Source organism: Amphiura filiformis, chromosome 3 (assembly GCF_039555335.1).
Source record: "Amphiura filiformis chromosome 3, Afil_fr2py, whole genome shotgun sequence".
Taxonomy (NCBI): domain Eukaryota; kingdom Metazoa; phylum Echinodermata; class Ophiuroidea; order Amphilepidida; family Amphiuridae; genus Amphiura; species Amphiura filiformis.
The window spans coordinates 33,749,880-33,764,761 of NC_092630.1; the positions used below are offsets into that span (position 1 = coordinate 33,749,880).

Genomic DNA, 14,882 nt, shown 5'->3' on the forward strand with positions numbered 1-14,882 from the left:
TCATTTTAACAGGTGCAATTTCACTTGACCCCAAAATGACCTTAACATTATTTACCTCACTAAGGTGGCCGTTCCCACCAAATTTCATGAACTTGCAGCAGTCTATGGCGATTTGACCCCAGATGACCTCGAATGACCCCAAAATGACCTTGACATTTTTGTCTTGTTTCAGTGGTCGTTCCCACAAAATTTCATGAACCTGCGACAATCTATGGCAATTTGACCTCGGATGACCTTGGATGACCCCAAAATGACCTTGACATTTTTTTTCTTCCTACAGTAGTCCTTCCCACCAAATTTCATGAACCTGCAACAATATATGGTGATTTGACCTCGGATGACACCTTGCGATTACACAAATTTTGCGCTGAAGAGCAAATCAGGTCAAGAACCTCTGGCTGTACTACTCTCCACCAAGTTTCATCACTGTAACTCGTACAGATCTCCAGATAATCTGTACACAAGTTTATTTTGCTTGATATGCATAAATTATGCAAATTAGGTACCATATTTTGTGACGAAAACCTGCTAAAACTTGGAGGCCACCAATTGCCACCCCTCCACCAAATTGCATCACAATACGCCTTACCAGTTCCGAGAAACTGCACTCGCAAGCTCCGACGGACAGATGGACGGATGGACAGACGGACAACCAGAAAACATAATACCTCCGGTGGAGGCATAAAGGCATAAAAATGAGAATAGAAAGAAGAAGGAAATGGAAAAAAGAATAAAAAAGAAAAAAATTAAGAGGAAGAAGGGTATACATCTTTTCAGGAAATCAACATGGTCTCTTCCACCATGGATATGATTCTGTATGTGTGAACAGCACTACAGGTACATGTCTAGTTCTTCCTAGCTATTTCCCTGTTATTTGAAAAGTCAAGGCCAGTATATAGTCCCACATTTTGGGGGCATCTTTTCATGTGACTGATGTGAGAGGCATCGCTTTTTTGGTAGTACTCCGCTCAAGTGATTAGCTTTGTTTGTCGCTTTGCCCTCCTTCATTGTTCTAAAGACTCTGCAGAAAATTTGCTTCTGCATCTGTAACAAGTTCACAGCAGAAAAATACCCACAAGAAGTTTGCCTATATTGACCTTTACGCATTTAGCCATTCCTTTCTTTCTTCATCTAGCATATGGTCATTTTCACGGTAAAGGGTGTAACTTTGGATTTTTAACATTTTGATCCGTAGTTTTCTAATAAAGCCACAGAATTCCATGATTTTTGGCCACATAAGTCATCTAGTTAGCAGCTACCTTGGGTAGCATAATCATCTTCGGGAGTTACTGCGTTCAGTTTTAGCAGGCTTAAATGTACCTAATATTGCCATTTTGAAAAACTGTAAAAAACAGTAACATTTTTGTAAAACCCTGTGTTTTCTTCAGTTAGTTCATGGATAATTTTTCTTATCCTGAAAAGTACGGTCATATGTTCAGTAAACACTGCCACATTAGATTTAATTGTGAACAGCCCTGTATTTTTGAGAACCGGACTTGATATTTGTGCGTTTCGAGGCTTCATTTTCCGTTAACAATTGTTAACAAACTTTGTGGGTATAGCTTTGGTTCATAATTCTTGGTTATTTCTTCACTTCTTCTTGATTCATAACAGTTGATATCTTAACTTGAAATGGGTAACAAAAATTAGTTGATTTGCAAGCTTTTAAAATTTTTATAAAATCTTGACTTCAAAGAGCCGATTTTCCGTTAACGTTTTTGAAGCCTCCGAAACAAACTGTTCAGCAAGCTTGGGCAAATATAAATAAAAGAGCTCATCCAATCTATTTATCAAAATGTAGCAAAGTAGATCCTCAAGTCACTTGTTTTTAAATCATGGAGATATATATCACCGTTTGAAAATGGGACCCAATACAAACTTTCCGTTAACAATTGAAGCCTCGAAACAAATGAAGCTCCGAAACAACAGTAAACTTAATTATCATCTATGCATATCTAAATTGGTATGTTCCATATTGATATCTGCATTGTAATTGTTGCATGATATGTGCAGAATGTCATAAAAAAAAAAAAAATTGATATTATGGTTAATGCTTGAAAAATATACTGATATCCAAGAAAGCCCGTTTCGGAGGCTTCACATGCAAATAACACCATACTTAACAAATGGGTGAAAAAATTATCATGTTATAAATCTGCAATATCTGCCGCATAGAATCATTGATTCAATACACACAAGAAAATAACAGCTTAGATGATCCCAACAGTGTTGTTCAAAAAACTACTTCTGCCATGTTTAACCATTGTAAACATGAAGCCTCGAAACAAAAAAAATGACTTGCTGTGATAATTTAATTTTTGTCACAACTGAAATTCAATACTTCGAAGCAAAGCATGAAAATTGGTAATTGTGATATTTTTTACCTATTTTTTCATGTCAACTTGTAGTAGTTAGCCAAATATTTTACTTTTATGATCACCTGTGTTGTTAACTGAAGCCTCCGAAACACAAATCGCTTGAATTGCCAATTCTAAAAAATAACTCCAATTTCTGTGAAACTTGGCTGGGAGGTTCCTTTCATCAAGTAGTATTTGTACATGAAGTTAGACATTTAAATTATTTTAGGAACCCAATTAAAACTTAAAAAATATGTTTAAGGTTGGGAAATTTCCATTGCAAATGACCCTTGATGTTAAAAATTTTCAAAATTGCAATTACAAACATAGCAAAACATGGTATAAAATTTAACTTATATCTGTTGACTTACTTTGAATGGGATTTCACATGTATTCCAGCTTTCATGTCATAATTTTCTGAGCTTATGTAAAATACATTTTTCTTAGATTTTAACCAAAATGTTATGGAAATGTCAAATATTTGATCAGAAATCAAAAGGTTTAAGCCTTGAAACACTATTTTACTGGAATTTAAGTTGCTTCTATGCATGATTACAGTAAACAGAAACATATTTAAGTGGTTTGAAATTTTGACCCTAAAAATCAAAAGTTACACCCTTTACCGTGAAAATGACCATATACCATCTTCATTAATCAGGCATGAGACTGCACTTTCCTAAAAAAAACTGAAAAAACTGAAAATGCGCGTGAAATTGGGCAAAAAGTACCAAAAACAGGCTGAAATTAAATAAAGTTGCGGAAATTTTGACTATAAAAAAAACTGAATTCAGTTTTTAAACTGAAAATTCTCATGCCTGATTAATTAGTTATCTGTTCTCTCAGATGCTTCAGCACATTTTGACCAAACTACTTGGTTACAAGAGCCCAGCCCGTAACCAGGATTTATTTTGAGGGGGAAGGGGGACTGATTGTGAAAAAGTGAACTGGGGAGGTGGATTTATTTTTTAAAGTGGACTTTTTTTTCAAGTTTGGACTTTTTTGATAAAAAAAGGGCTAAACAACTCCTATTTGGGGGTTTGGGATAAAAAAAAAGGGGGACTTTTTTTGCCATTTGGTGATTTTTGTTTAGGTCTGCCCCCTTGCCCCCCCCCCCCCCCCCCACCCCCCGGTTACGGGCATCCCTTACCCTATCATTTCCATGGATTGAGGTCAAAGGTAAACCAGAGTTCATATCCCTATGATCATAATTTTTTAAGGATACTTTCACAAGTGCTCCTGCCAATTCGTTCATCCTTGATTTGACCAGAAATCAGTAATATGAAAAAACTTAATACTACAGAACAAAATTGATATATGCAAATAAAACATTTGACAGAATGTACACATTGTTGGAATACATTGTATGAAGAGATTCAACAGAGTATCTGACATTATTAAATTTGCTATAAACATCATTATTGAGTCAAAATGAACATACACAGCTAATACATGTACAACTGACATCATTCTATTATGGAATGATCACTCTTAATTAGCTGGTCCCTTGAAGTGCATTCTCCTTACTGCAGTTGCTATAATAATGGTAATCATAAAAAGGATGGTCAATGACCATGTTATTATTAAGCCAATGCATTAAATTTCAATTTTTATTTTGTTTTGTTTATGGTTTTATTAGTTGTTTGTATGCATGAGTACACAGAGGACACAGAAGCATCACAACAAATTCATGAACATGTATAAGGGTTTGATAAAAGATCTGTACGACCATGTAACAAAATGATACGTACATTGTAGAAATAAATAAAAACAAATCTTAGTTGTCTTTGTTTACCAGTTCTTTACGAATGGGAAAAAACATCATTAAATCATCCACAGAACAGATGGCGTAATTTTCAAAGAAAAAGAGGTTTCCACACCTTTCATTGCAGAACTTTTGTGCATCGGAAGGAAAAGCTTAAAAAGCTCTGTAACTTGCAATAATTAGAGGAGTGGGAAGGATGCTAAATTAGTAGACTTGCTAAATATTAAAATAAAAATGTTCATCTGTTTTTGTTGCATTAGAAATTTGATGTGACATCATTGATTCTTCAGAAGATAGCAAATACATCATAGAAGTTTAGAACCAGGGTTGGGTGTGCCTTAGATCCTACTTTTCTTGGAAAAAATGTGTTTGTTGAAAGTTACTCACTCATGTATTTCTTTGTAAATGTTATCACAAGACCAAATGTATGACAGATCTGACAGGTCTGCTAATTAATGCAACTGTAACTCTGAGGGGAAAAAAGGCAATTTCTTTCTCAGATTTACCACTTCCTTTACGTCAAGTTTGCATGGAAAACAGAATTTCAAACATAAAAGCAAGTACAGACATGTACAGACTAAACTTTTAAATAATAGTTTTTTATCAAACAGTATTCATTAGGCCTATCAGTGTGTTTCTACTGGGGAAAGGTTGGTGGGTGATGCGGTTTAGTTTAGAGTTTTACTGGTTTTAAAATGTATTGTGTGGAAACAGATTAGTTCGGAGTGATGCGGTGTGGATATCACGCAACTGTAGTCCACCTCCAGAGGTACATGTAGGCTATGTGGTGTAACACCAGTTATTCTCCTCAGTGGCAACACAACGGTGTGACGAATCCAATTTCACGCATTCCTACACCTCAATGGCAGCCATAGCTGGGTCCCCCCTTAGGTCTATCCCACCTAAAATGTGAAATGATGTGGCGTTGGCGGGGATATTGAACTGCATACCATCACCCGTGTTACACATAGACAAAAGAATAATGAAAGCTTACAACACAATTACAATTCAACATCAATTTTTAAGCGGATTTAATCCACCCAATTGGGCAGTAATAACACCAGTTTGGTGCAGACGGGACTCAGTAATGGCCGACTGATTTCTAACCATCACTTGGCTCGTTGTAAGGTCACTAGGTCAGGTCAGCAAGTTGTTTGGTGTGACTGAGTCACTGGCGATAGTGCACATAAAGTAGTGTGCTAACGGTTTGCCAAAATAGCTCAAATTAGGTCCAAAACCATTACTCTTTGTGACAAAGCATTGTTAAATATTAGCAATTGAATGCTCCAACACTTTTGCTTCTAAATACCTTATTACCTACACATGTGAAGAAATTACAATATTTTGAGCAACCAGCTAACTGGCACACTGAAAATTCCTTCAACAGGTTGTTAAAATAATGTGAGTGTTCATCCCAATGAGACAGAACCAAAGAGTACCAACCCCTCCATGTTTGTGTATCCCCCATGGAGGGCAAAATGGTTATTTCGCTATATGTCAGACAAACCTGGTTGGCTGTTTGCATTCTGCATAACGTTAATAGGCCTTGATGGCATGGTAACGTGTAGCATGTTGCCAAAATGCCACTGAGAGCTGCATGTGCAAACCTTTCCAACACTCAAGCTAAAAGATACCAATTATTGTTCCATTTTGGACTGTATGTAGCTGATAAATGCCAGAGGTACACTATTTGCCCTCTATGAGCTACAAACTAATATGGTGGATATCATACATGGGTAATTTTGAGTCTGTACTCTTTGGGTCTAATCTCTTGGTTTATCCTCATCCTTGCAAGTTGATCCCATAGTCGATGGCAGAAATAAACTCGGAATGTTGCGTCTGACATCATACTTGAAGAGCCAGTTACCTTGAACTCTTGAAAGAGCTTTCTATTGAAGTATGCAATTTGCAGAATCAATACACCAATTCAGTAAATCCTGTAAGCCTTTGCGAAAGTAACCATATATATCACATCGATAAACGTATCGTTTATGATTGTTACTGTGCAGGTCAATGTGTGCAGTGATGGATTCCAGGATTTACCAAAAAGATGTATACACCGTGCCAGGGACTGCCATTTGAGAGGAGTGAGAGCAATCTCTCCTCTACAGGCTACATGTACAGCTCTTTGCATTTGCAAGAGCGATTTATTGCTCCTCTAGATGACTCGTTAAATTCTTTATGCTTTTATGGCCACAGGTGCAAACAGCTCTTCTGAAGCTCTTCTTGAAGAGACCAGAAGAGCATTCTACAGCTCTTTTCTCATTTTCAAAAGGCAGTCCCTGCAGTGCTCTGAATATGAAATGCTCAACACATCAAAACATCTTGAGTGTGCTTCAGAACAGTATGGATTTTTTATCTCAATCCCTCATCATTTATACTTACCATACGGTGGGGGTGCTGGTGATATTAGTTTCAGGAAGCCATCAATTAAATCCCATGTGGTTGGTAATGGGAATGCGCCTTCATCATATTCAGACCGTGCTGAATACGCCTCCCCTTCTGGAAGATCTGCCCAAGTTATATTCCCATCATTGTTGACATTCTGTGATGCTCCTTGCACTTGAGGGATACCAATTAGTATAACAGTTAAGTATAGTGTTATTGTCAGTGCTAGTAATTGCTGCATTGTGGCAGCTGATGATTGTGTCATTCAGATGACCAGTTTTGATAATCCAATGAATAGAAGGAAATTCATTTATCTGTGAAATAGGAAAGAGAAAAAAAACACACAAAAATGAATCATTTGTAAACCCACTGACACAGTCACATCAATGGCGTTGTTCATTCAGGGTTGTATCTGAACTTTTTCATTGCACCAGTAGGCAGATGGGCCAGTATAACTTAACAAGGAGATCAGCAGATCACAAACTTGTGTCACCTACTTTCGCCATCTCTATTTTGGCGAAGAATGCTCTGAACCAGGCAAGTTTACTTTTTTAGATAGGCTTTTGAATATCAGAATTGCTATTGGTCATGTTGTCTGTGGTTCTAACTTATATACATTAGCTTTATTATGAATTTTAAGATTTAAAAAATTGGGAAATTTCTGATAGAAATTGCAGAATATGGTGGCATTCATGTTTGGCCAAAATGATCTATTTTGAAACTGAAAATCTAAAAATCACTGACCAGTGACCATTCTTACTTCCACTAAAAAATTGATATTCAGACCAATTGTTTGTGACGTTTACAAAGCAATCATTTTATGGAATAAAGGAGTTGTCCCGCTTGAGTGACCTACAAATGTAAAACTATCCTTTTGGCAGCAGTTTTGAATATTCAAATCGTGGTGTGAGGTCCATTATTTGAAATGCTGGCCAGTGCTCAGAAATTAATCTGGTGTCTGATGGTACAGAGAAGATACACCTTATTCTTACAGTGTGTCCAAGTTTTATTAGCAAACCGGCACCATTACCAATGTTATTGCACTCTCAGACATTCAATAATTTGCATAATGTACCATTTTTTGTGGCAGTGAAATCAAGCATTGAGGCAGCTGTTTCGTGCATGCATCTATGTGACGTGTTTAGGCGTGTGCTTGTCTACACTGTCAGTGCTGGAGCGAAATCGGCAAATGTTAGCGATTTAAAACTGCACCCAATGAAATGCGCACATGTCATTGCTACATCAGGGTTAAAAGACACAGGCGCTTGAATTAAATAGCATTTTTCTTTGTTTTTGCCTCATTTGTTTGTCTCAAAAAAAGGGGAAATGACTTAGCTTGTGTAAGTTTGTGTATTGAAAAAAACAACATATCTGTGTTTTCAGCCTTTTGCCAACAAGGTGGTTAGTCGGCAATAAAGCCAGAGAAAAAAGTTTAATAATATCTACTCATCTGTTCACCGATTCCATGTACATTGTTTCTAAGGTTAATATTTCTTGATATCACAAATATTGTCCTTTGAATCTTTCGGATGAATTTCTATGCTACACCGAGTTCGAATTTTGATATTTAATCTCATGATCTCATAATATCTTTCTATCTCAATTTTCATGATCTGTAAAAACTAAAATTTTGTGGAAAAGAAATACAAAGTTCTATTTCCAGGTCATGACCCTGTGCTATAACTAGACTGTTAGCTTGCATTCAAGGAAAATCACAAAACGTGCCCTAAAATAGGAACCTCTTCTCTTGATGAAACAATTCTAAAAGTTAAAATTTTATCAGGGAAATCAACTTCCAATACGGTAATTTAAATTATTAAAGGCAAAAATTGGTATTTTATGTGTGCTGAGAAAATTGACTGAAACTGAAAGGCCCTGTACAAACCAATAGAGGCCTTGCATGTTACGTATCATCCCGTAAATATGGCGGACTACTCAAATGCATTCAACAAAAGCATGATTGCAATCTACAGTGACAGTTCGTCTCACACACATAACCCTGCACTACGATCAAATAGGTTGATGACAACATTTTATTGAATGGACTGCACTCCGCCATAACTACGGTGAAGGACACCGGCTCAAATCCTTTGTTTGGAGCCAATTGACTTTGACAAGACGTGAGAAGTGGGTAAGCATTTAGTTCACCACATAAACATAAAATGGCTCAAAATTCAGACCGCTCGCCATTTAAGTTTACTGTTGACCTTTCAAGGCAAGTTGACCAAACTTTATGTGAATAAAATGATATACAGTATTTTAAAGTAAGTATATGTCCAACGCTTTTGGTGTTTTGGGAGACTACATGTCACCACCCGTGGATGATGGGTCGTATTCTGTACTGTATAATTCCCCATACGGTAACGGTCAAGCCAAGTGTATACGTTGGACAGAGGACAACATTTAAGTTCCTTGCACTAGGGTAGTATGGTACCGTAAGGAAAGAATAAAGTTGATCGAAAAGTATATCCTCAATCCTGCCCACTGATAGCCGATGATGGATATAGGACAGAACTTGGAGCTATCTCAAAACGCGTAAGAATCAGTGTCAATTCAGTGAAGCATGATGTAAAGCAATGGAAATTCAAAAGTAAACAACAATGATCATGACGGTTACAGCACCCGAAAAAGTTGCTCAAATGACACATCTCCACCTAGTGAGAAATATTGTACCTTCGGCTTCGCATACATCATCATTAGGGTGTCTATCGTGCTACGGTGAGTATATTTTCCATCATCAGCCACACAATTTCAATGGACCCCGGACAAAACCTGCGCATCCTGAGCAGCGATCGAATTCGACGGTATCGCATCGCAAAATGCGATGCAATTTCCATCAACTGCTATGCACTTTTCCAAAATGCATAGCTAAAAGTGCTATACTACTTAACAAATGATGCAAACATGTGTTTTGCATAGCACAAACTGCGATGCAAAAAAATTGACTGAATTCGAACCCTGATCCTGAGCATGCTGCACGCAGACTACAGGACTACTTATAATAAGTTAATAATTGGCCAACTTAGTGAAGAGTAGTATTCCGTATAAAAAAATGTCAATGTTATTTATAAAAACACTTTCAAAAAGGAGGATTTTGTGATCCTAGCATCTTCTTTTTATGACATTTCAGTAGATATCCAAGAAAAAATACATTCCCAAAATTTCAGTTGATTCCGATTTCGCGTAACTTGCGAGTTATGCGTAATTATGTGTATTGTAGGCCTACTGCTCCATGATAGGCCACTGTTGTAATTATGTAGTCAGAGGTTTCAGTGGTATAAAAATCTCAACTTTTTTGAGAAAAGTGGGGGATGAGGCTGTGGATCACAAAATGCCCTTTTAATGTCTGTGCTGACAAAACGTGGACAACAATCTCCACCTATCGGCAAAATGGCCCATTTTTGTACTTTTCAGCCACTTTTTTACAATTTTGGCCGGGTGTCTACTGTCCAGTACAATTACCGAATTATAGGGTGCAACTTGCTAGACTTGAGTCCAGTCCTCGCCTCGTTTACAGAGTTTAGGGTTAGGGTTTAGGGTTGGGGTAGGGCAGTCTTGTAATATTAAAGTAGAGCCGAGTTGCACCCTATTCAGCAATCGCTCTGATGGAGCAATCACTATGAATTATAGATATAAATTTGGATAGGTCAATGTACAGTACATGTGTACAGTTTGTCCACTCTGAAGTACAAAGTGACAATGCACGCGTATACAGCTCGTTAACAGTGCGTAGTGCTGCGTCTCTGCTGCAAGTATGCGTGCCTTCAAAGTCGGCACATTGGGTTGTGTGCGTCCGCGTCGGTACTTTGTAGTTCAGAGTGGACAAACTGTAGGTCAAACAGGTTGTTAATTATTTGTGATATTATTAAATAATTTAAAACATTTAACACTGCAGACACCCTACGGCACTTCCTACAACTTTAGTCCTCAAACGTTCAACATTTGTGGTTTAAATTAATACTACTCTACGTCTACGACTGATAGTAGATAGATTTCTCGATCGAAGAACAACCAGTCAAACCACAATGTCAATTACCATTGTGCGTAGTTCGCAACACAAACTTAAATAACAGGCAAAACAGACACATCATTTATCGCCAAATTATCGGTATGACATTTTCGTATTGGTGCTGCCTTAAGTTTGCACTGAAGTGCCATCTCAGTTTTGGTGCGCATATCATTGACATTATGTGGATCATGTGTTAATGAATTTTTATTTATTCTGGATAAATAATGGGGTATTAATTACAATTACAAGCAGAAGATTTTGACAAGAAGTACAAGAATCTGTGTAATTAATATTATGACAAACATGCAACTATTTTAGCTAAAGGAGCCTTGTATTTTTTAGTGCAATGTTGCACTAGCTTTTTGTATACACTTCATCCCATACCGTTGTGCAGAGCTAAGTACGGTATGTGTTCCTCGTACTACATACATTGTGCGTACGAAAAATTAATTTAAGCTTACCTTCAATGCATGCTCGATGTAAAGTTCACTCCATCTTCAATACTTCAACACAAAATTCAGTACTTGTATTCAGATTCGATCCGGTTGAGTTGTACGTTACTGGTGCTTATTGTAACTCATTTCCGTAAACAGAAACAAACCGCATTGACCGTTCGGAACTTCTGCACTTCCAACTTTCACGTCATGCACCACTTTCGCTGATTGTGGTTGTTATCGATGACATCAAGGACCAATGACGTAAACAAACGAGTTGCCAGATTTTCGTTCGCTGAAAACCTAGTGCGCCCAAAGCACCGGAATATCTTCTTTGTTTGTTTGTTTGTTTGTTTATCAATATTCTATTATAAGCTATGTGTGTTTCATTTTTTATTTATTTTCCATGACTTTTATTAAAGTTGGGTACAAAATCTACCAATACGACTACCGTACCTTTTTACCTTCTCCTAAAACCAGAATCCTGCCAAAATACTGTTTTATTTGTTTGTTTGTTTTTCAAACCTTCTGCTTCTTATACAGCCTGTCTCAAAAAAATTGTGCAAGTGAAAAGCGCCCTCTTTGGCAATTAGAAAATACCGTTGTGACATGATGCTTACATCAACGTCAAGGGCGTAGTCTTGGCTCTCAAATACCGTTTGTTCTGTTCAATTTGCTTGTTTTAATCTCGAGATATGCTTAGTTAAAGGCCCTTTCAGTGATTTCACAGGAACATTAAAAAAATGGAAATTTGTCAGAGTTGCTTAGAAATAAAGAATAAGTCTACAGAATTTCATTAAACCACTTTTCCCTGAATACATCGACAAATTAGTCAAAAAACAGAAATTTTAGAAAGGTTTTCTACTTCAACTCAGATCGACTCGAGAAAATCGAGATTTTCGTACAGTGCGCCACCAATCGACTGGAAAAACTTCCTAGTCCAGTGTTTCTAACATGGGGGAAGTAGAGTCTAAATTGATTTAAAACAGAGTAACAGACGCTTAATTTTTGTAGTAGAAAACAAAATAAGCAATTAAACGTCACCGAGGCAAACTAACGGTCAATTCAAATATGAAAAACAGTTAAAATTGTGTATTTTGTTCAAAATAGTAGCTACTGATGTAATAAGTAGTAGAAACAATACGCAACGCGTGTTGGTATGGTGGATGGTGGAGAGTGAGCTTCTTTCGATCTCGAGTCGGACTTTTTGTACTGTCAGTATCAAAAGTCCAGATTCATGTAAATGCTTTATTTTGTTTGAAATACACGGCTTTCGACCGAACCACTAGCAGGCTATGTTAGCACATCTATGCCAATTACAAAGGTACCAAAATCTGAATTTTGATGATTTTTACGATCGTCCGGATGAGCAAATCACTGAATGGGCCTTTAACGACGAAAGGGTAAAATCACAATTGTGCCACTTTTACTAGATAAGAGAGCTTTGCATGTAAATCAGCGATAGCATCAAGTTTATCAAGAGTTCCTTCGTGAAATCAAAAGAATGCATTAATTACACAATACAATTTTTTTTCTGTTTTTACTATTTTATCATGATGCAGGAATAATGATTATCTTTTTCCACAGAAAAGATAAATAAATATTTCACGTTCTGCTGTAGAATTAAATGCATGTGCACGTCAATGATTTTATCATGGTAAATACTGCTCTCTTAGCCACTCAAGACATGTTTTAAAAGACAAACAAATATTGCACACTAAGGTCCGTATGCACAAAAGAGTTAGAGAGGGTCTAAAGTTAGACCTGGTCTAACTGGAATTAAGTTCCACCGGGAATGGTCCTTTACTCTTATTTCCTTCCTAGAGTAGCTAGCAAATTCTAAAGATTTTAATGCAACGTTCAAAAATAATACGATTATATATAACCTTATGTGCTTTCTCATGGTACTAAATTCCACTTAGACCCAGTCTAACTCTTTTGTGCATACGGACCTTATAAGTTTACATTACTTGTTGGGAGAGAAATTAGACAAAATAATGCATGCGCGCTGATGTTGGTGCGAATAATGCGTCCGATGCACGAGCCCCGAAGGGAGAGTGCATTAGACGCATCAACATCAGCTATATAATTGATTTTACATGTACAGCTCTCTTCCCAAGTAAAAGTGGCACAATTGTGATTTTACCCTTTCGTTGTTAAATAAACACATCTCGAGATTGAAACAAGCAAATTGAACAGAACAAACGGCATTTGAGAGCTAAGACTGCGCCCTTGACGTTGATGTAAGCATAATGCCACAACAGTATTTTCTAATTGACAAAGAGGCCGCTTTTCACTTGCACAACTTTTTTTGAGACAGGCTGTATAGTACTTCTGCTTTATTACTCCTCAACGCTACAATGCAACCAGGCAAGGATTTTATATCAAAATAAATTACTCCCGATACCAGAAAAATAAGTCTCCAGCAGCTAGCAGTCCAGGGCCGGATTTACCATTGGGCCAGATGGCCTCAAAATTTGGGGGCCTCGTCGGGGGCCTCGTTGCCAGATGGCCCCAAAATTTGGGGGCCTCGTTTTGTCATCATGTGCCTCTTCCTCTTTAGCCCGAAAAACACCGGCTAAGGATTTCCCATAACAAAATTCACCTTTATTATTAAGGGCTAAGATAGCTGAAAGTTGATGGGGGATAAATCCACCCCCTCCCCAATATTTTGCTGGGGGATTGTCCATACAATCATCCCCCTAATGTTGATGATGCCTGTACTGTATATGTTGGTTTCTATAACCTCATAAGTTTGGCCCCTAACCTAAAAACCGACCCAATTGCGCGCTAAAGTGCGCGAATTTATCCCACTTTTGTACCATTTCACCAGTTTTAATATGCCAATTTTTTTCCTAAAGGTGCTGGACTCACTATATAGGCCTACTTCAAGAAAAATTTTCCAACCCCGTCCCCCCAATGTCAAAAAGAAATCTACGTGTGCACGAGCTTCGCGCGCAAATTATGTCCTAGTAGGCCTATTTAATTTAATACCGGTATCGGAAGAAAATATACTCGTCTTCCTCTAAATTTTAATGTTTCTATACCACTCTCAATATCTTATCATGCCAAAATTAACTTGGAACCGTTTTTAGAGGTATAAGAGGGGGGTTCTCCTGAGACTTCAAAAAAGGTTCTATATCCAGAACCTTTATTTCTTAGAGTGTACGTAAACCAAAACTCGAATGCCATTTGAGTGCATATGCATGCCTTCCTCCTGTGAGTTTGGGGCCTCGCCTCCAAATTTTGACCTGGTCCAGGGCCCCCAAAATGCGTTTTTATGGTGTTTTTCATATGCTGCGAAAGCAGGATAATGAGTTTTTGTTCTTATTGTTTGTTTGTTTGTTTTTTGTTGTTGTTGTTTTGTTTTGTTTGTTTTTGTTTTTTGTTTGTATTTGTTTTTTTATTAATAGTATTATTTAATCCAAAAATATTAGCGCTGTATTTTTCTGGAGCGTCCGCAGGCCCAGTTGTAGAACGCTCAGAACAAGAAAGCATTTGACAAGCCTGATAGTTTTAAAAAAATAATTAAAAAATATGTGGTTCTGTTTTAAAATATAGGAGCGGACTACTTAGAAAATTCCGGGAGAAAATTTGGTAATAAAATGAAGAACTACCGGGCATCATTAATTGTAATCAATCATTCGAAATATGAGCTATGTGAGACCCCGGATATCAAGAAAGGACGCACCATTTTGCGCATGCGCATAGTAGTGATTTCCCGACTTTGAGCATGCTCATTTCAGTGATATCTCGACTTTGCGCACGTAATTAATTAAGATGCGCATTTGAACGAATTCCTAGTTTGCGCAGCCGAATTTCCGATTTTGAGCAGCGTGCGCAAACTGGGAATTTCTTTGATATGCGCATGCTCAAACAGCCGAATTTCCGAGTTTGAGTAGCCTGCGCAAAGCCGCAAACTAGGAATTTCC

General features: G+C 37.4%; 1 protein-coding gene across 2 annotated transcripts in view; it reads right to left on the reverse strand.

The window, feature by feature from the left end:
* The window catches only part of LOC140148399 (prominin-1-A-like), a 114,653-nt gene extending 103,464 nt beyond the window's left edge, over positions 1-11,189 (reverse strand). For both annotated transcript variants that reach the window (XM_072170328.1, XM_072170327.1), the window contains exons 1-2: positions 10,978-11,189; positions 6,505-6,821 (exon numbers count right to left, since the gene is read on the reverse strand). In XM_072170328.1, the coding sequence (XP_072026429.1) occupies positions 6,505-6,772 (268 nt within the window). In that variant the 5' untranslated portion in view covers positions 6,773-6,821; positions 10,978-11,189. The remainder of the gene's footprint in view (positions 1-6,504; positions 6,822-10,977) is intronic.
* Between the last annotated feature and the right edge of the window lie 3,693 nt (positions 11,190-14,882).